Source organism: Ostrinia nubilalis, chromosome 5 (assembly GCF_963855985.1).
Source record: "Ostrinia nubilalis chromosome 5, ilOstNubi1.1, whole genome shotgun sequence".
Lineage (NCBI taxonomy): Eukaryota > Metazoa > Arthropoda > Insecta > Lepidoptera > Crambidae > Ostrinia > Ostrinia nubilalis.
The window spans coordinates 16114378-16137026 of record NC_087092.1 but is presented as its reverse complement, the minus strand read 5'-3'; the positions used below and the strand labels follow the sequence as shown (position 1 = coordinate 16137026).

At 37.1% G+C, this 22649-nt stretch overlaps 1 protein-coding gene across 1 annotated transcript in view; it reads left to right on the top strand.

The window, feature by feature from the left end:
* The window catches only part of LOC135072062 (peroxisomal acyl-coenzyme A oxidase 3), a 38174-nt gene extending 17218 nt beyond the window's left edge, over positions 1-20956 (top strand). Inside the window, exons 7-12 of the mRNA XM_063966004.1 lie at positions 9501-9634; positions 14461-14583; positions 15582-15701; positions 17243-17477; positions 18046-18485; positions 18823-20956. Of these exons, the coding sequence (XP_063822074.1) occupies positions 9501-9634; positions 14461-14583; positions 15582-15701; positions 17243-17477; positions 18046-18485; positions 18823-18924 (1154 nt within the window). The 3' untranslated portion in view covers positions 18925-20956. The remainder of the gene's footprint in view (positions 1-9500; positions 9635-14460; positions 14584-15581; positions 15702-17242; positions 17478-18045; positions 18486-18822) is intronic.
* The last annotated feature ends 1693 nt before the right edge of the window (positions 20957-22649 follow it).

Genomic DNA, 22649 nt, shown 5'->3' with positions numbered 1-22649 from the left:
GGGCATTGGTCTCCAGTCTCCACTGCATTAGCACGAGCACGACACTATGGATGATTTACCTACACTCTTCCTTCTTACCACTCTTTCACCTTAATTAGTAGGACTCTCTCTACCACTCTTTCACCTTAATATTTAGTAGGACTCTCTCTACCACTCTTTCACCTTAATATTTAGTAGGACTACATAATGTATGCCATATCAGCCAGTGGCAATCCATTGCTGGACTTAAGCCTTTCAAGAAGCGCCTTAAAAATATGATGTCTCAATTTTGTTCTCCCAGCCTTTATTACCCTCTCTCTTTAGAGCTTTTCAGCTCATTTAGCGCTTTAGGCTTACACTGAATTTGTGGAGACATGATCAAAAAAATCTAAAATTATTCCAACAGCCTAAGGCAAAGGAAATTTTTAAATAAAAAATGTTGTAGGAAGAGAAAAATACTGAACACCAATAAAATCACAGAGATGTTTCCATTAGGTCGAATCCGACTCTCGGTAAGATCCGAACTAATGGACACCGGGCCATACAAAAAATAACAGCTCGCTATAACATTCTAAAAATCAGCGGATCATAAAAAATAGCTATGTGTCATATCCAAATTAAAAGGACCTTAGCACTCAACATTATAAGCCATGACCCATAATCGTAGGTCAGTTTATGACGCCCATACGTTAATGGCCATAAACATTTGACGAACGCGTCACTAGCGCCGCCTGGTGGCAACAAATGTCTTAGGTCAAAGCAATATTCGAGCCATTATAAGAATTAAATGAGTCTTAATGAGCGTACTATTCATTAGTGTTTCCTGAAATAAGTTTCATTAATTTTTTTTTGGGACATTAAGGATAAATATTTAATTTACCTAACCTTTATTATAAAAAAATGCTGTTCTTTCTCATGTGGCGAATCTTTATACACGTAGTTCGCGACACCCAAAGTGGCCAAAAAATTGACAACACGGTGCAGTCCTGTTGTCCCCCCTGGTTGGCCCCCCTGGGGGAGCCAACAGGATTTCGAAATCCTGTTGGCTCCCCCAGGGGGGCCAAGCAGGGGAGACAACAGGACTGCACCGACAACACAACCTTATTCCAAGTAACAAAGACGTGTTGCGAACTTTTTGGCTACCGTGGATCACGGACTATTTGATGCAGACTGTACCAGTTGTACGCTGTAAAACAATTGATTTGATTGAACAATTGTTTACAAGGGCTATTGTGTTGTTTGGGGCTTTAAAAATATTGTTAGATCGAGGAATGTCTGATGTACCATCAGCATAAACAAATCGTTCCGTTTGTAGTAACGTAGTATTGTTTAGAGTTCGAGAAAGTTCGAATGTTATAAACATGTCAGCTTAGTCCCGCGAGGTTGTTGGTATTTTTTAAATAATAAACAACAATGGTTATTTTATGTTAATGTTACAGGAAATGTATGAAATCCGTCATTGTATAATAGTCCAGTCAAATTAGACATGAACCCTGCAATAATTCGCATACAGCTGAAAATTGGTACGAATGTTCGGAGCACCATTATGAATTAACTGTGAAAAGTCCCCATCGATCCGACGTGTGCTAAAAAAAAAATTCGAGGTCAAACTTAAAAAATACAGGTTTTTGAGATTTTAAGCCAAACGGTAAGTTTTATCACAACAATATGTATGACAAGGTTTAAGACCATACAATTATCTATCAAAATTGTCTATACACTTTCTCCTAAGAGTCAGCGTTTCTGAGATTCGATGATCCGAAGAGTCAAAAAAGTGTTTTCTTCATAACGGTCTTACACATAAATCCAATGTGATATCGCCTCGTGCCACGACTCAGCATTGTATCATGATGTGTTGTCGACGTCGAATATAAAATAATCAACCTCAATGTCATTTGTCATCTTTAATTGTCGAAAAATGTTTGCAACTTAGATGAAGGACTGCACCGTGAGTTTATAAGATACGAAGTTTTCGTGTCTATTATGTTTAAGAGCTCTTATATGCACACGTCACTACTCTACTTGTAACTCTATGGTCACTCTTTTAGCCCGGTCAAGTCAGAAAATCCAGGTTATAATAATTCGCATAGAGCTGAAAATTTGTGTGATTGTTGAGAACACCATCCTTAATGAAATGTCAAAAGTCCCCAGCGATCCGTCATTTGAAAAAAAAATTTACGAAGTCCAAGTTTTTTGCATTTTTCCGCCAAACAGTAAACTTATCATAAGAAAAGATAAGAAATAGTAGTAGATCATAAAATTATCTATTAAAATTGTCTTTGCCCCTTTTTCCTAAGAGTCACCGTTTATGTGGTAACGACGCAAAAAGTTGGAGAATTCGCATTCTGTTAACTACTCCAAAAGTCCACAACTTCAACTCTATTAAAATAGTTTTGAATTGAACAGGATAACAAATACATCTTGAAAAAGGCCTACTGGGGAAACCTGGTAAAAAAAATACGCCAAATAACCCTCATAGGTGTTGTGGAAACATGTGCATATAACGAGAACATCAAAACTAACTTTTTGAATCGTTCTACCTCATAATCGGTGACTCTTAGGAAAAAGAGGTGAAGACAATTTTAATAGATAATTTTATGATCTACTAGTTTTTCTTATCTATTTTTATGATAAATTTACTACTTGGCCAAAAAATGCAAAAAACTTGGGACTTCGAAAACTTTTTTTTTAAATGACGGATCGTCGGGGACTTTTGACATTTCATTTAGGATGGTGTTCTTAACATTCATACAAATTTTCAGCTCTATGTGAATTATTATAACCTGGACTGTCTAACTTGGTCGGGCTAAAAGAGTGACCATAGAGGTACAAGTAGAGTAGTGACGTGTGCATATAAGAGCTCTTAAACATAATAGACACGAAAACTTCGTATCTTAGAAACTTACGGTGCAGTCCTTCGTCAAAGTTGCACCCATTTTTCGATAATTAAAGATGAAAGACGACATTGAGGTTGATTATTTTATATTCGACGTCGACAACACATCATGATACAATGCTGAGTCGTGGCACGAGGCGATATCACATTGGATTTATGTGTAAGACCGTTATGAAGAAAACACTTTTTTGACTTTTCGGATCATCGAATCTCAGAAACGCTGACTCTTAGGAGAAAGTGTATAGACAATTTTGATAGATAATTGTATGGTCTTAAACCTTGTCATACATATTTTTGTGATAAAACTTACCGTTTGGCTGAAAATCTCAAAAACCCGTATTTTTTAAGTTTGACCTTGAATTTTTTTTTTAGCACACGTCGGATCGATGGGGACTTTTCACAGTTAATTCATAATGGTGCTCCGAACATTCGTACCAATTTTCAGCTGTATGCGAATTATTGCAGGGTTCATGTCTAATTTGACTGGACTATAACATTCCTAGCAATTGTATAGAATTCCTAAAATCACTCGGAAATGTGTGATGTAACTATTAGACACATTTCCCAGGAAATTTATACAATTCCGAAGCTATTTAGGAAATGTATAAAATATTGATTCAGAGATTTGTATATAAGGTGTTATTTTTTGTACTGATCATACTTTACCAACGCATCTAATAAAATCATACAAATACAACCCAAGTGTTTTAAAAAAAAAATTCAGGCTAGTTTTTGTTTTTACTTTTCCTAACAAAAAAAAGATATTATTTTTACAACCATCCTGTCTTCACTCACTGCCTCTCTCTCTTTCTTTACTCATTTCATTCATATGAGTACGAACAATGGCCGCGCGCATTCATTCAACGTTCACACACATAAAGGTTAGATTACACTAAACCTACGTTACCAAAAATTATCACTCGTATGTACGATGTTACGTCATGTTAATAGGTACTACGCGCTGGGAGAAACAAAATCTAGCTACATAAGTAGGTAAATAAGTGTATTTTCATTAGTGTAATAGCGGGGGACTTTTCCAACGAACCGAGGCGAATCATCCGCGTTAAACTAGAAATTTAAAAAAGGATAGAAATTGGAATTCAATATCTACGGTTTCGTAATGCCTACGCAATTTATTTAGAGACGTAATAAAAAATTGATAGGTACATACCTATTACTACTTCGCTTCGCTTCAGTGGAAATGCACCCTAATATTGAATATGAATAGACCTGTAAATAAAACTCACTGATCAATTTTCCTGGTTTTAATTCCTAAATTATGATTTGCCATCACACTTTAGATTCATTGATTTTACTTATTCACACATTTACCTATTTTGAATGTTGTTATTTAAAGTTCCTAGGTTATTATTACACTAATCACAATACATTTTGAACGTCAAGCCTTTGTTGAATGTAAACACTGTCTTGCACTGTCTAATCTAGCCACGATCGAATTGAGGTAATGCTTTCGGGCTGCACACTTGCTTGCTGTTCACTAGACACCACGTCGGATGTTGTATTCACAATTCGCGCACTAACTTTTTTACGGAAAAAGTCCCTTTCGCGTAAACAAGCACTCATCTGTCCAAATCACACTGTAGGTATGTACCTAGGTAGACTTCCGCAATAACCATCGATAGAACTAGGTCGCGGTCGTGGCCCTTTGGCAACAACTCCTTGATAAGGCATTCCGTATTTTTACGCAAAAGCCGCCGTCTGCGGCGCTCGCATCTGGGTACCGCCAGCACTGTGCCGGTGATTGAAATTGAAATCCAGAACTTCGTCCTCGAAGCGCACGGAATCTCGTCAAGTCAGGATACGGCTGCGCTCCCTGAAGCGCTGCGCAGCTCCAAACAAGCAATGAAGGTTTTCGACTCGTCAATGTTTCTCGTCGGCCAGTTAGTGTGCCCGAAACATAATTTCACCTGCGTTTTGTTATTGATCAAGCGCGGCATTGTAATAAATCACACATACACTGCAATACGTTTGGGCGCATTGGACGGACTGGGACGATTATTTATGTTGTTGCGCTCCCGCATGCCGATCGGCGGCTCGGCGCGGGCTGTGGGCGCGGAGCGACTGGCAGCGAGCGATATCAATATGGCCGACTCACGCGGCGCGGCACGTGGCAGGTCGTTGCCCTCGGCCGGCTACTACGATAGTGCGTACAAACCTCAGATCATAGAAAGAGAATAGATATGAAGTCGCGCGTAACTACAACGAGAACCAGTGTCCCCACATTTCCCCCACCACAGCTCCCACACACACATTCAACTGTGTAAAAACAAAGCGACTGAGAGTTTACGACAACATGTGCAACCGGCTTAAAAGTGCTGTGATTGGCCAGAAGGCGTGCCTTATGGCCAATCAATGGCCGCGTGACGTGACGCACACTTTGAAAACTAGTGAGAGAACAAAGATAAAATGGAGTCGACAAGATATCGATACTTTAAATCGCTAGGGGCAAGGCTCGAAACTGGTTTCACAAAATGCTTATGTATGAAAACCTTTTTATTATTATACGTTATTATTAACTACTATCACGCATTTACTTTTTAATTATGGCGATCTGCGTACCGCATATGTTTATCAAAAATAATGCCTATATTAGGCTTTCAACTAGCTCTTACAGTAATTACATAGTTGACAGTTACTAATTACTTCTACTGTTATTATTTTTTTTGTAAAATCTTATAATCGCAAGTAACACATCATTTTTATTTAAAATTACAAAATAGAAAATTATAATTTACTTTTATTTATCGATAATAGGAAACCGCATTAGAACACGAGCACGGCACTATGTTACGACCGGCACATGCGGCCGTACTGTGTATTTTCACACGACAGTGGATATCGGAAGAAATTAAATACATTGCGCAGTAGTTAAGCATGACATAAAGTGGTTGCTAACTAAATCGTCAATGTACAAGTGTGTTAGAATTTTTATCACCACTGATTTCGATATCGCAGTAACTGTTACGGCACTGAATTCGTTCGTAAAAATGTTAAGTTTTTTTTATTTACAGGGTGTCCCGTAATGTAACGTCAAGCCGGAACTGGGTGTTGAGGCAAGTTATGCTGGTTATCAGAAAAATATAAAAAAAAATCTATGTGGCATATTTTCAAAATAATGGGCATTTAAAAAAAATCAAAAATTTCTACTCCAGGTGACGGTCTTTTTACTCGTGTTGCCACAAATCTTCACTTTTTCCAAATTTTTTTTTTTGTTATGTAACCCTGAATAATGCTTCTCTAAATTGTTATCAAAATTACAAAACCAGCTGCTCCAGCTTGGATAAAAAAAATACATTATTCCCAAAAAAATTTTCAAAATAAAAATTTTGTCTAGTTTAAACTGACTGTACTGAAAAAAAAAAGTACTACGCAAGTGTGGCATGTGACGTCATAATTTGGCGCATTTAGTAAGGATTCCAAAATGGTATAACACTTGGTAAATTCTTGCTGTAATTGTCGACAATTTTTGGTTTTTTGGAAATAATCCCGTTTTTAACTTTATCTACCTTGGTTAAAAATTATTATTCTAATGTGCCCAAAATTCAAGTTTCTGTGACTGACTACCGTACAGTCAGTCACAGAAACTTTTGTCACCATGACAGTAATTAGTAGTTGACATACTGTGACAAAAGTCACCCGTGCGCGCGCGCCTTTACTACCTGCTCTGCCTGCACTTGTACTTGGTAACAGGGATAATAAGGATATGAAGTTTCGGTTATGGATACGGTTACGGATATTAGAATAATATTATACCGGTTTCGGTTACGGTCACGGATATGAAATCATTTCAGATTATCCGAAAGTTTCGGATAATTTCGGTTACGGAATTATTAGAATTTCAAAAATGTAGGTATAATTCAAATAGCAAGATGCTGCGTGACCCACATAGCTACTTTATGTACCAACTAAGACGATGATAAAGGTTAAACAGGCTGGCATATTAGATGGTGCCAGGGAATGCCAGACAAGTTGGTAACAAATATTAAGATTTAAGGTACAATTCCAAGACGGGCCGCAGACCGCAAACTGCAAAACTCTATGAAATCGGCAGCGCGGCATTGCTGCTGCGGCGTGTATACTGCAGATTTCATAGAGTTTTGCAGTTTGGAATAATTGTACCCTTAGACTCCGCCTTTATCCGAAACTATCCGTAACTTTTGAATCAGTTTCGGTTACGGTTATGGATATTTTTTTATTTCGGATATCCGATAGTTTCGGTTACGGTTACGGATATCCATAACATCCCTGCTTGGTAAGATGGCCCTCTCCGTCCCGCTCATACCTTTTAAAATGGCTTCTTCACCTCATTTAAGCCAGAAACTTGAATTTTGGGCACATTAGAATAATATTTTTTAACCAAGGTAGATAAAGTTAAAAACGGGATTATTTCCAAAAAACCAAAAATTGTCGACAATTACAGCAAGAATTTACCAAGTGTTTTACCATTTTGGAATCCTTACTAAATGCGCCAAATTATGACGTCACTTGCCACACTCGCGTAGTACAATTTTTTTTCAGTACAGTCAGTTTAAACTAGGCAAAATTTTTATTTTGAAAAATTTTTTGGGAATAATGTATTTTTTTCATCCAAGTTGGAGCAGCTGGTTTTGTAATTTTGATAACAATTTAGAGAACCATTATTCAGGGTTACATAACAAAAAAAAAATTTGGAAAAAGTGAAGATTTGTGGCAACACGAGTAAAAAGACCGTCACCTGGAGTAGAAATTTTTGTTTTTTTTTAAATGCCCATTATTTTGAAAATATGCCACATAGATTTTTTTTTATATTTTTCTGATAACCAGCATAACTTGCCTCAACACCCAGTTCCGGCTTGACGTTACATTACGGGACACCCTGTATAACCAAAATACCAATGGATTTGCAATACTTACATGTAGTAAATGACTCCATTGTTCCTGTAGTTCTTCGTTTCACTTGTTTTATTGCACGTAACGACGCATTATCCAAAATATCGGAGAACATTTCCTTAGTACGACTGAATCGCGACTAACCTAGCTACGCGGCCGATGTTCGTTTCTGGGCATATCGCGGAGACACGCGCCACGCCCCCGTTTCACATCTATTCCCTTCTATGATCTGAGGTACAAACGAATACTCACCACGCTCAAAGGATGATTTATTTTTTATTTTTTTCGAAACATTCTTTGTCGTTTTACTCGAAAACTAGCCTGAATTTTTTTTTAAAAACACTTGGGTTGTATTTGTATGATTTTATTAGATGCGTTGGTAAAGTATGATCAGTACAAAAAATAACACCTTATACAGGGTGTTAGGTAAATGGGTATATGAGCAGACACTAGCCCATGTTAACATGGTCATATAAATGGTATGGTGAAGTCAGAAATTTGATATCATCATTTTAATTTTTTTAATTTTCATACAAAATAAATTTTATAAAATCCGATTTGTATGTAAATTAAAATAATTAAAATGAAGATATCAATTTTCTGACTTCACCATACCATTTATATGACCATGTTAACATGGGCTAGTGTCGGCTCATATACCCATTTACCTAACACCCTGTATAGAGGTTGTATACAATTCCTAGAATTCATACATTTCCTGTAACATTAACACAATACTATTATTGTGATATTAGACGTGTTGACGGCGACAAAAGGCTAGATGACAAAATTTCAATTATTTGTCTGTCACGACAGATTAAATTACACTCGTATTTTTAATTTCCTTTCATAATTAAATAATAGCAGTGCTACATCGAGTTGAAATAGGGCGTTACGTCACGCCTATTTAGATTTTTTACTCAAAAGTGACGTCACTCTCAACTCAATATAACACTGTAATTATTCGATCATTAAAAAAAAATACGTCTCCAATATTTCTTAATTATCTGTCTGACGGACTAAATAGAATTTCGATTTTATTACCCAGTCATCATCCCAATCAGTAGTTTTTTTATTACTGGCAAACATGTTTACTATTATCGTTTGCAAAATAAACTACCTACCTATGTTAATATCTTGCTGTAAGTCTTTGTATTTTAAACATTTGAATTATTAATGTTTTCAGTTTAAAAAAAACTTTAAACATAAGAAAAATATGCATTTTTTTTACTCCTGAAACGTGTGCAATGCTAAGGCTGGGTTGCACGATCTTACTTAAACTATAACAGACGTCAAAAATCTGGCAGTCCATACAAAAAACACCGGTTATCATTATAGATACGGTTAAAGTTCGGTGGTGCAACTCAGCCTACGGGAACGGAAGTGAGGCGTACGTTGTCACACAGTCTATCCTGTGCGTGCCCCCCCTTCAAAAATTGGGATATAAACTACCTATCCAACGTTTTTCTCTGGGTCTTAACCGGTCCAAAGTGTCTTAAGCGTGAAAGAGTAACTAACATCCTTACAAAGTCTCCTCTCATTTTAGAATATTATTATAATGGTGCGTCCACACTGGGCGAACGTGCTCGCGCGGCACGCTGGTCATCCTGCTCACTCTGCTCTTGAGTGAGCAGGATGTTGATTTTGCCGCGCGAGCCCGTTCGCCCAGTCTGGACGCACCATAAGGATTGCATGTCAACACCCGTTTTCTAATTTTCCAAATTCTTGTCCACAGGTCGCGTCGGCATAATGCAAGAGAGCTGTCACTCGATATCGAGCGCGGTCGCCATTGCGATTCGTTACGCGGCGTCCCGCAAACAGTTCGGCGGGAAGGACGCCGAGATACCGCTGATCGAGTACGAGTTACATGTCAGTTGGCCACTTGTAGTCTGGAACTGTGACTGGTAACAGTGACGGGCGGAGCTGTGATTTTTAAGCTAGTATTTTTTTTGTTAGGTTGTCAGGTTAAATGAAAGCATTGGCAAAGTATCTAGGGTTCTTTTTCAGGAGGGCCTGGCCCCTGATCGTGGCCGTGCCACCCCGGCCCCCCATGACTGTAAGACATAACCGCCTCTGTGGTCTAGTGGTTAGACCACCTGCTTCAGACGCAGAGGTCCCGGGTTCGATTCCCAGTGGGGGCAGAATTTTCTGTTCGGTTTGGTTGGTGGTAGGGCTTGTTCCAAGTCTGCCTGGCTAGCTACCATCATCTTACCTAAGTCTGTCGCCATAACAATAATGTTAACAGCCTTGTTGTGTTCCGGCAGTTAGAGGTAAGATAGCCAGTTCCTCTGTGGTTGAGGATTCCGAGTGAAGCTCACTACCACCTTTGGCCTGATCATCACTTACCATCAGGTGAGATACAGACCAAGAGCTTCCTCGTTGTGGATTAAAAAAAAATTCGGAAATGTGCCGGGTAACAGTGACGGGCGAAGCCGTTATTTTTCGTGCAAGTATTTTTACTGACAGGGTTTTATGCAATTGCAGTAAATGAGCTGTAAAATAAGTCCGGAACGGTGCCTTGTAACAGTGACGGGTGGAGCTGTGATTTTTACGCTAGTATTATAATAAAATGTATAGTAAGACATATAAAAGGCAATTTCCTGAGTGTTGATTTCACACTAAGGACATTATTCAAAATCAGATTGTGTGTGCGTGCACAAGTAGGACAATCGACAAGACATCAAGGCACCTTATGGCTTTTCGTTTTTGTTACAAAGCTGTGTGTTGTCAACTGTACAGTAATACCTACTGAGCTGGTTATAAAAAATGTTGTTATTGACTGCTAGGTTAGGTCGTCAACATTTATATTACCTAGTAGTTAGCAAACAACAAACTCTTAAAAAGTAATAACCACCGGCTTAAGATTTACGTTTTATTTAACTGGGGTCGCGTACGTCAAAGACCTTTATAAGAAACTTGTTTATGCAGTTTGTTAACTTTGTCACATAGGTGTATTTCGCCAAACACAACTTACATGGCTACTTGTATAACATAAACTAAAAAAAATAATAGATAGTGTGAAGAGTTGGATACTTTGGTTGTTGTAGATAGAGCTTCTTCGTAGGAGACAATAGTTGATGAATACAGGGTGGAATTTTGTAATGCCACCTGGAGGGAAAGTACTCTTAATATTGTAGATAGAATTTTTTTCTCAAAGAAAACATTCCTTTATTTTTGAAAAGAAATAGAACTGCATTCAAAGATTATCAAAAATTTGCCTGCCACACCCGGGAATCGAACCAATTAAAACCTGTTAAAAATGACACCCTGTATTTTTATTACATCGATCGTTAGGGTTAAGTATAAGGATGAAATCTCCCTAACAATCTTGATAAATCAAATGAAAGGAAAACCATGAAATCTTAAATTATTTTAATTATGTTACAGAAAATCGTATGGTATGGTAGTGAATTTTCGAAAATTTTTCGAAAATTTTCGAATGCAGTTCTCTTTCTTTTCAAAAATAAAGGAATGTTTTCTTTCAGTAAAATTTTCTATCTAAAGTATTAAGAGTACTTTCCCTCCAGGTGGCATTACAATATTCCACCCTGTATATTTGATGTTGTTCGTGTAACAGTGGTACAAAGAGTGAAGTAATAATTAATTGAATATAAAACGAAGACTAGTTATTATGATAGAATATTACAAATTTAGGGATTGGTGCCGAGTGCAAAAGACAAAGAAAAGTTATTAGGTACATGATTAATCTGTCCTCAATATTTGGTACATACATGGTGTGATGAGTGCATAAAGAATGATGCAATCATATTTTATAATTAACTGAGTACAAAGTAGGCACGATATTCCCCCTCTTTTTTTAATTTCAAGAATATTGTAAAAAATATTACACGTCATATATGCGTCATAAAGGACAATGACCAAAAGTGGTCCAAATGTCCACCACTAATGAGACCTATATTGGCTTATAGTCTATTAAATAGAGATTAACTTTCAGTATGGGACGAAAAAAAAATAAGCTGTCAGTAAAAAGTTATGACTGTTTGAAAAATTGTAGTAGTTTACGCGCTAATCTCAGGAACTACTGGTCCGATTTGAAAAATTATTTTTGTTCTAGATAGCCCATTTATCAAGGATGGTTTTAGGATAAATAACATCACCCTACAACCAATAGGGGCGGAGCAGTAAAGACAAATGATGTAAAAATGGGAAATATTATTCAAACTATTTTCACGCGTACAAAGTCGTAGGCACAGCTAGTATAATATTTAATAAAATTCGTCTATAGCCCCGCGCCATATGCGACATGACATAACATGCGTAGATTAGTCCAAAATGTGCAATGGATAGAATGATATCAAGAACATTTTTCGGATGAAAAGGTAAAAAACAGACTTTTCTTTCAGTCATAACTTTTTACTGACAGCATATTTTTGATTGCTGTTTAGTTATAATGAATCAGTATTTAGTAGACTATTTTACTACATAGGTTTCGTTAGTGGTGGACATTTGGACCACACTCCATACATTTTTGGTCATTGTCCTTTATACATTTTACAACTTAACACGTCCACTGCCCATGTCTGCCTTTTGCCTCCAATATTTTTTTAAGGTTTATTATTTGTATTATAATACAAATAAAAAAAAACTTTTTTTTTTGAGTTTGTTATTTAACTGATATTTTCTGACTGTCTGCATCTAAAAGTACCCAGAGGCTCTATGCATAGCAAATAAAGTTTGCTTTTGTGCATTTTACAATGAAAAAGTTAAAGCTAGTACTTTCGTCGGTCCAGAAATTAAAAAAATATTGGCCAGTGAGGAATTCCCAGAGTTACTGAAAACCCACGAAAAACAATCGTGGCTCAGTCTTAAAGCAGTAATCCATGGATTTCTTGGCAATAAAAAAGCTGCAAACTATAAATATCTAATTTCTAATATGCTTAATAAGTATTTTCAAACTCATGGGTTGCAGAATGTCCCTTAAAGTACATAATGCTAGATGCTCACTTAAAAGAGCTTAAAGATAACTTAGGGGCATATTCAGAAGAGCAAGGAGAACGGTTTCACCAAGATGTGATGAATTTTAAACAGCGTTATCAAGGACAATATAATGAAAACATGATGGGTGACTACATTTGGAGTCTAATACGTGAAAGTTCCTACATAAACAGAAGAAAAACAAAAAATCTTCATTTTTAAAGCTTCTTTCTGTTTCATTTTAAGTATTTTGACGTTTATCTTTATTGTTCTTTGTAAATAAAAGTGATTAACACATAAATTAAAGTTCGATCTCTTGCTTTCGCATTCAATTGAATTAGAATTATTAGATTTTCCTAAAATTTGAAATTTCGTTCTAGTTGCTACAAAAGCAAACTTTATTAGATAAAAGTATTTTTTCCTAGTTTAGTTAGACAAAATTAATCAAAATCAGCACTACAGAACTCAGACTCAAAAATCGTGTTTACTTGTGTTATTTAGTATGTAGGCAATAAAAAGTTATATTATTATTGCCTAAACATGGGCTTTTTGAAGTGTTACTAAGAAAAATCTTTATTACTAGAGCCGAGTTCCTTGTGCTGCTTCTTCTCAGCATTATTTTCCCGAAGCAATGGTAGCATTAAGTGCTCTTTATAAACTGTTTTAAAATAAATTATTTTTTGTACCATCTTGCAAATGCATGCTAGTTGATATCTACAGTGTCGAATGATGTTGTGAAGTCGAGAACATTGTTTTGCACACGACATTCTTGTTGCAGTCGGTCCTGTTACAAGTAAATAAGATGTTTACCAAAGTGTTTATTTCATGTGTCATAGAGGTTCTCGTGAATACATTTCGTGGGTCGAATCACGAAAAGGCGCATCTAACAAAATGGCGATATTGAATTAAACAACGTGTTATTAAAAAACATGCATTTTATGACCTCACAAAAGATCTTAACTGAATTATTTTTCATGAAGCCAGTATTGACAAGTAAAAAGGGCCCAAAATGAATTTTTCCATACTTCAAATTATCTTTAAACGTCGCTCCTGTAAAATTGATATAAATCAGTAACGCCTTTTCGTTTATATTTTTTAAAACTATATGCTCCGCCCCTATTGGCTGTAGGGTGATGTTATTATACTCTACGCGTGGCAGGCGAGGCCATAAGTAATTTTTGAAACACATCAAAAACTCATTAAAACTCATTTATTTCTGTAAATAGGCTTAAAAAAAGCACTTTTACACGTCCCGGTATTAACCCTACCACTGCTTCAGGACAATAAATGGGCCAGTGCTGAGAAGAAGCAGCGCAAGAAACTCAGTCACTATTGTCAGCCTCTTTTTCAAAGGTTTACATGCTTTAAAATGTACAAAGTTATAAATATTTATGCGATGATGATGATTATGCGATATGCACAGATGCACACTCGCCAATATTTTATTAATTACTACGTATTATATACTACAACGCTATCCCTGCCTGTGTGACGTCACCCATAAGCAGTGTGAGTGCGAGAGAAAACGTGATATGCAGTTATTTATTATGACATCGCCTGCCACGAGTCTTTGCGTCGAGCATAGCTTAAGCCTTCCTCGATAAATGGGCTATCCAACACAAAAAGTTTTTTTCAAATCGGAGCAATAGTTCTTGAGATTAGCGCGTTCAAGCAAACAAAAAAACTCTTCAGCTTTACAATATTAGTATAGATGTTGTCTTTGCGAAGTTTCTCGAAGCTAAATCGGCTTATGTTTCCAGCAATGGCGCCTATTCGGCTACGTGGCGGCGGCGGTGGTGTTCCGAGTCTACATCGAGAGCTTCACGCGCGTGTACCTCGGCTTCGTGGAGAAGTCCCACTCGGGCGTCAGGGTCGATAACCTGGTGAGTGGACGCTTCATCATCATCATCATCATCAAAGGGGGCGTTTGGCCGAAAATAGCGCTTGTTAGAAATGTTAGCAAAATGACGATCGCCATGGCAAAAGTGACGTTTTCCTATACTTTTTTTTAGCAGTGATAGCACTTACCGCTAAAAGGACGCCTTACTAGCTACGAGCTATTTTCGACCAAACGCTCCCACCATACACATGGACCCACGTTTTTTTTCACTCTTAGAAAGCGGTTGATTTTTCTTAAATTGTAGCTTTGAATCAGCACGATGCGCCGTGATGCCTTTCTACCTGCTGCGTGATGACTACGATGCACACCACGATAAAATCTAATCGATGATTTTAAACATCAGCCGGGCTAGTGACGACAAATGTATGGGCTTATCGCGTGAAATCGATAAAATGGCGTGATAACCGCTTATCGCTGCGCGCATTATACGCCTACAGATGTCTGTGCTTATCGTCTAAAATCGATAAAATGCTTCGATAATATTATATTGTGACGCGTATTTTACGCGCGCCCGTATTTACAAACGAAGTAAAGCAGCAAATCGAACGCACAGCGTTGAATAGAGCTCTGTGAGGTTCGTGTGTGACTCTGTGCGTTCACGCGCACTGTAAGACCTCATAGTAATATTTGTGAATACGGTTTAGCCTCACTGGTCTTTTTTCGATCGTTTGAGTTGTAACAACTGGCCTTAAAGCTACTTCTTTCTTCTTCTTTTTTTCGTGTCGACAACAAACCTACACAGTGTCAGTCCAAAACTCCGCCACAAGAGTGGCGTTGTCAGCAGCACTCATCAAATCCTCCTGAATGCAGTTGCTCGGGCACTCAGGGCACGACATCGGGTGCTTCATCGACTGGGGAATAAAACCGCACCTGCACTCCATGTTTAAGCCATCCAAGAATCCCCACCTGACCAGATTATCGTTACTACATCCTGATCAGAAACAATAGGACCATTGAAATATACGATGATTTTCTTTGCAGAGCGAAGCAGTAAGCGAGATCCACGCGATGGTGTCTTGCAGCAAGCCGCTGCTGACGTGGACGGTGCTGGACGCCGCACAGCAGTGCCGCGAGGCGTGCGGTGGACACGGCTTCCTGAAGGTAACCATTTGCACATCAATACTATTTTTAATACTTTTTTTATGCATAACAGGTATTTCACCACAATCGCACCTGGTGTTAAGTGGGATGCAGTCTAGGATGGTACATATCTGCCCTGTAAGTGCCTGTTCACTCACTTTAAAAGACCCGGATTATAGTCTTCGGGAAAGACAGCAGCAGGCAGCGAATTCCAGTCCCTAGCTGTTCGCATTATAAATGAATAATCGAGACACTTAGTGCGAGCTGGTGGAATGATTGATGATTATTTTTACCGTCTCGATATTTTACAGGATGAGAGCTAGGGTAGCCAACTTGATTAAACATATGATCTACTGTTTACTAACGAAACCCGGGGCGATCTACCACTTACATACTTCTTGAAATCTTAAATGAAACAGCATAGTTTAGTACACAATCATGTAGTATTTTTTGCCTTGCCACGATCGACTGGACTGGACTAATAGTCGCGATGACTAGTTTGCCACCCCTGTTATAGAACTTTTTTCTTTGCGGCCCTGGTATAAGAGGACCTCCGGTCCGCCGTATCGGGTTACGGTCTACTCTATGCCGATACTCAGTCAGTTCTGCTGTAAGAACAGTTAACCAAGACTCCATGTTTTGTGTTGACATGTCGGTATATGGCACGTGAGCCACCTGCTCACGTGATTTGTCGATATTGTATGTCACATTGTTTTCTTGGCTTCCGTTTAGCTACAGAAAATACTAACAATATGGTTATGTAAATGAATCACAAGGGTTATTTCACTTGAACTTCGTGATTAATTATTGAAAAAACAAAAATCCCAACTACGTAAAAATTTACTAAAAAGATTAAAACAAGTCAACTTAGTGTTCACAAATGCAGTCGGAGGCATCAATGACTATTCTTTTGTTGATATGTATTTCAGTTCATTTTTACGCAGTTGGGTTTTTTGTTTTTTCAATAATCATTTTAGATAAATAACATGAATTTTTGTAAGCTACTTAAAAAGCCCTTTATTTTGATAGGTTTTGAGAAAAAAATATTATTTTTTAAGACATGGCGCTTGAAATCCGCCATTTTGATTTTTCCAATTTCAATATAGCCAGTATCACTCACGATTAAGACGAATCTAACGACACCTCTCGCGCTAAAATCGACCAAAGAAATATACATACTTAAACGAACTAAAGTCGCTGACATAGCCCGACGGATTAGCAAGCTGAAGTGGCAATGGGCAGGGCACATAGTACGCAGAACATTGCGGCCGATGGGGCAGCAATGTTCTGGAGTGGAGGCCGCGTACCGGAAAACGCAGCGTGGGATATCCACCCATAAGGTGGACCGACTACATCATAAAGGTAGCAGGAAGGCGCTGGACGCAGGCCGCTACCAACCGGGCAGCATGGAAAGCATTGGGGGAGGCCTATGTTCAGCAGTGGACGTCCTATGGCTGAGATGATGATGATGACATACATACACAAAAACAAATAATGATATATTACTGAAGTTTCTATAGTGTTAAAAGTTTAATTTTATAAAAATATCTCTCTACCCTCAGTGCGCAAACCTAGGCGACATCAGAAGCAACCACGAGCCGACAGTGACGTACGAGGGAGACAACAACGTGCTATCTCAGCAGACCGGCAACTGGTTGCTTCGTCAGTACGAGGCGGCGCTGGCTGGTTCAGCGGTCGACTCCCCGATAGGGACAGTCACGTTCTTAGCAGACTATAGGAGGATAATGCAGAGTACGTTTATGTGGACGGAGACGAGCCAGCTGAAGACTACTGAATGTGAGTTGGAAGAAATAATAATAATTATAATATACTTGGGTATCTGATATAGCGCCATCTAGTTTCAACCTTCAAATTCAGTATCAGACAGTGGATATGAACAGTTACTGAAATTCGTTCGGTCTAATCGGTGTAATGTGCGCACTTTCTCACATCTCTATACTGATGAACAGCCCGACCCAACTATCGGCCGACTAAAAGTCGGTGGTCTACATCTTTTTTTTTTAGGTGGTAAAAATGCATTGAGCTGCATACCCGCCGCTGTGGTCAGGCGACGGGTTATGTGGGGCTCTCCCCTCCAGATGGGAGGGGCCTACCAACTAAAAATCCACCAGTGTCCTTCTTTCTGAGCATAGGGGAGTTGCCGGTGTAGCGAACTTTAACCCGAGTTCCACCTATGCTCAGTTTATCCGCTGTGCGGACCCACCTTGATTACCACAGGACAACTCTAAGCAGGCGCCTATGCGCCTTCCATCTAGGCTAACTTTAATTGCTAATTTAAAAACATGTCTTCTTGCATCGAAAAAAATAGTGCATTTTTATTCAAACTTTTTTCTATTTTTTTCAGTCATAATAAACACATACAAATGGCTGATATGCTGGCTGCTCAAAGAGACACATGAAAAATACGAGTCTGAAATAGCTAGCGGCCTATCCAAGTTCCAAGCCAGGACCAAATCACAAGTGTACCGTTGGAAGTGTCTGACGCGAGTGTACGCGGAGTACCTATCTATCATCTTCTCTCTGGAATCCATAGAGAAGAAAGAGAAAGAGCTACAGCCAGTGATGTATAAGCTGTTTTACTTATACGGGCTGTGGTCGCTAGATAAACATTTGGTAGAGATGTACCAAGGGGGTTACGCGAGCGGGGAAGCCCCTACGAGGTTGATACGGGCGGCCATCTTGGAATTATGTTCAGATGTCAAAGGAGAAGTTGTTAGCGTAGTGGATGCGCTTGCGCCGACGGATTTCGTGCTGAATTCCGTGCTCGGGAAGAGCGATGGAAATGTAAGTATAATTTTAATATTCGTTAAGTTAAAACTGCTAATAGTTGTGATTGTGACTCATATTTAGCCGATCAAAAGTTCAACAAATCCTTATGCCCTTTCATTTATATTGTTGTTATAGTCTTTTCATATTGTCGTACCTGAAAGGGGTAGGCAGTGTGTAAAATGTATATTAAACTCCCAAAAGTCGAATTTAATGAATTACAACCTGCACTGTACCTTAGTGGTGGCTATATCTTTAGCATTACATTTTGAACTTTACTGACGTGAAATAAGTTTCAAAACTAAAGTACAATACTTTTTCTATACATATTAAAATAATATTATAATTTTTCCAGCTATACCAAAACATTGAGCATGCCCTATTCAACGCGCCCGGTACCATCGGCCGCGCGAAATGGTGGAGGCAGGCCATCACCAAGATGTCGTCTAAGCTGTGAAAATACAAGGTGTTCTTGAAGAGGTATTATCTGTAGTTATTGTATATTGTTTTAGGACGTTGTTGAACATTTATACAGGATGTTTAAGGGTTGCCATGGATTTAGTAAAGTCATTATTACGAGCGATTGGGTCAAGATAACTTTTGGTACAACTATACAGTGTGTAAAAAATGGTACTTACCTCCAAATGTCACAGTTACTGAAGTCAATATTTTGGTACTGTATTATTCAAATCATAGGCAATGGGACTATCAATCAATTAGTGATATTGAGTTGATTCCGGGGGAAAGGTAAAATTAAATTTTAATTTATTTGGAGAAGGTAAAAAGGTGACAGTTTAGGTGTAAAGTAGTCTGTCACAGGCAAAAGTATTATTCTTTCTTTTCTTTCTTTCAATGGTAGATTGATCCGAAGATACGGAAGCGACAACGCAGGAAGACAGAAGATGCTTTTTGAAACTGTCATGAAAGTCAATATCGTAGTATAATATCTTGTTCATAATAATGATTGTAACTTTCCAAATAACCTGTATATATTATTTCGGTTAACGTCAGACTTTCAAGTGACAAATATTTTTAGGCTTGCATTCTGAAACTGAGCCCAACTGTGATTAGTTCATTTTTTATTATGAGCGTTGTTTCAGAATGTAAGTCTTGATAATTTCTTTTGCTGTGGCCAATGCCCACAGATCACTAAACCATAGTTCAATCTACCCTCCGTGGCATTAATCGTTGTAATTATATAAATCAATTGTTTTATCTCCGGAAAGTTATTTTAATTTAAGCATTCTTTAGGTGTCGGTGACATCGTCTGTTTACTAAACAAATATCAACTCTAATGTCACACTGTTTATATTCAATTCAGTTTGGCACAGATCAAGTGGACTGCAACTAAAGTTTTTAGTAAAAGCTGTTTTAAATCCAGTTTTCCTTGCAGGTCCTTTTATGAAGACTAAAAAGCACAATATTGTTTTTTTTCTTGTCTTGATCTGATATGGCACAAAGAAAAGTTGTTATCAATGTCTGATATTTTAGATTTCGATTGATTTCACAAAATAATGCGCGCATTGAGTTGACTTAGTTCATCCGACTTTTACATTTTATTAGTAAGCGCTCTCAATAATTATAGATTTTAGCTTTGTGTATAATAATAACTATTTAAGATGAGTTCTTAGATTATTTGTTGACAGTTATTGTTATATAGGTGTAGGCAACATTTTACTTGGGATTTAATTGTGGAGATTTTAATAGGAAGTTTCTAATGTCACTGCACACACTATTATGTTTTCTTATATCATTTTATAAATATCGGATTAAAATAAAAAAAGAAACTTTTTACTGGATTGATATGAAAATATAAGCATATTTGACATAAGAAGTTCTGTAATTTTAGTTTTAAATTCGATTTTAAAAGTATGCTTACGTTAATATTGATGTTATAAAATTGAAATCTTAACAATATTATTAAGAATGTTGATAATTAACCCTATTTATCCTTATGACCTTTGAAGTCAGTAAATAATAAGCTTTGTGCATTTACCTGCATTTATTTGCGATCCAAAGTTACTACAAGTCCAACAGAAATGAAATAAATGCCAAATATGAGTACATTACTCATACTTTGATTTCATATAATTTGTGTATTGTCGCGTAGATAGATAATATGTAATTAACACAAGTAGTTATAAAACAATAACAAACGTTTAACGTAACGTTAACGGAATATTATGATAAAACAATGAAAATGACTAATCATACAATGCACACCAAAGTAGGGATGTTATGGATATGTAGTTTCGGTTATGGATACGGTTACGGATATGGGAATAATAATATTATACCGGTTTCGGTTACGGATATTTTCTTCTTTTGGATATCCGAAAGTTTCGGTTACGGTGACGGATATCTGTGCTTTAGAATGCAATTTGCAATAGTTGTCCAACACGGTTCATTCATGGCCGCACACTTTACATCGAATAAAAAGTAATGAAAAAATAAAAATTGATACTAGATGGCATTATAAAGGTAAATCAGGCTGTTATGCCTTTACATATAATGCTATACAAAAACAATTTAAACTGCCTACATCCGAAACTTTTGAATCGGTTACGGTTTCGGATATTTTTTTATTTCGGATATCCATAACATCCCTGCACCAAAGTGTCGCCTGGGGTCCACTTTGATCATCTCCGTAATCAAATCCAGGTGATCAAAGTGGAATAGACTCATAGTGGTATGATACAGGTCATTACTTAATTTGTTTTCTTGCTCAGAGCCAATCGTTCAATCGCTGAATAAATATGTATAAAATTGACGCTAGGTCTGATAATTTTCCTTAAAAAACACTTTGTTAACGTATTCTTCGGAAAAATTAAGTTTGAATAAGATATTCTTATTATAATAGAACCTTTTACTTGGTGTCGTATGTGATGGAGATTAATGGAATGAATAGGTACTTACCTCATGTGCACATCTTTTATCACCATGGCTATAGTTTTTGTGTCGGTTTACCTTGTTTGTAAAGTAATTATTTATACTATCAACACTGCCATGCAGTTTTTCTTATAATTCAGTACCGGTTCCAAATATTGTATACAATATAAATATTATTTTACTGTTTTATTTTTGATATGTAAATCTTGTTTAATGTTCATATTTTCCGATTTTTAACGCGAAGTTGAGATAAGTCTTTTTGGATTTATTTATTTTCTTATTATTGTTTTTGCTTTCGCTGGAAATATTTACTATTTTGTGAACGTGTACCTAAATACTATGGGACCAGGAAATAAGTCGCGTACGACGAAAACCGACGCTTGATTATTATTTGAGATGTAATAAATATTCTGCCGTTTTCAACTCATAAATGGTGCCATTGTTTATTAATTTCACTATGTTTCATTATTCTCATTATCTTAGAACCATATTTTAGGCTCATTAAACCCTGGGCAAACAACAGCATTTTTTAAATATCACCGTCTCTTCCATAGTTTTAATAGTAATAATAATTTTAAATACATAGTGGTAAATAACAGCAATGTAAAATAATAATGTTCTTGCGTTCCTAATAAAAATAATAATATACAACGTGTAATTGATTTAAAAAGTTGCCTAGTGCGTATGGTTTTCTTACGTCATTGATAAATAAAAGATTCGTAATATTAGAATACATAAATTAATAATGTATAATTTACAATACATAACTATTAACTACCTTTATCAATTTAAAATAATAAATGACACTTATCGTAACTTGGCTTTTGGATTTACTTCAATTACATGTTACAAAATTACGTTTTTCTATATCTTGTATAGTTTTAGCGGCATTTGCACTAGAAGGTCTGTAAAATTGGAAAATTAATTTTTGGCTTACATGTTCCTATCAGGAGAAATTCGACTAAATCAACATTGAGCAAACACTATAGACATGCGGCAGCATGTTAAGCCTAGTTCCAGGGAGGGGACTGCACCGTGCGTATATTTAGACGAACCAATTGGAGCCACTTTTGACTCCTCATCATTCAAAAACTACTGTGCATTAACTCTTCAAATTTGGCTCATGTATTGAGACTTGCAAGATATACATGAGCTTTAAATTTCATAAATATACCTCAAACGGTTATTTAGGTATTGACGTTCAAAAATCGACATTTAGAACACTAAAATCTATCTATCACCTGTGAAATGTTAAAATTTACTGGTTTTTTATTTGTTCTGTACCTTTCTGGA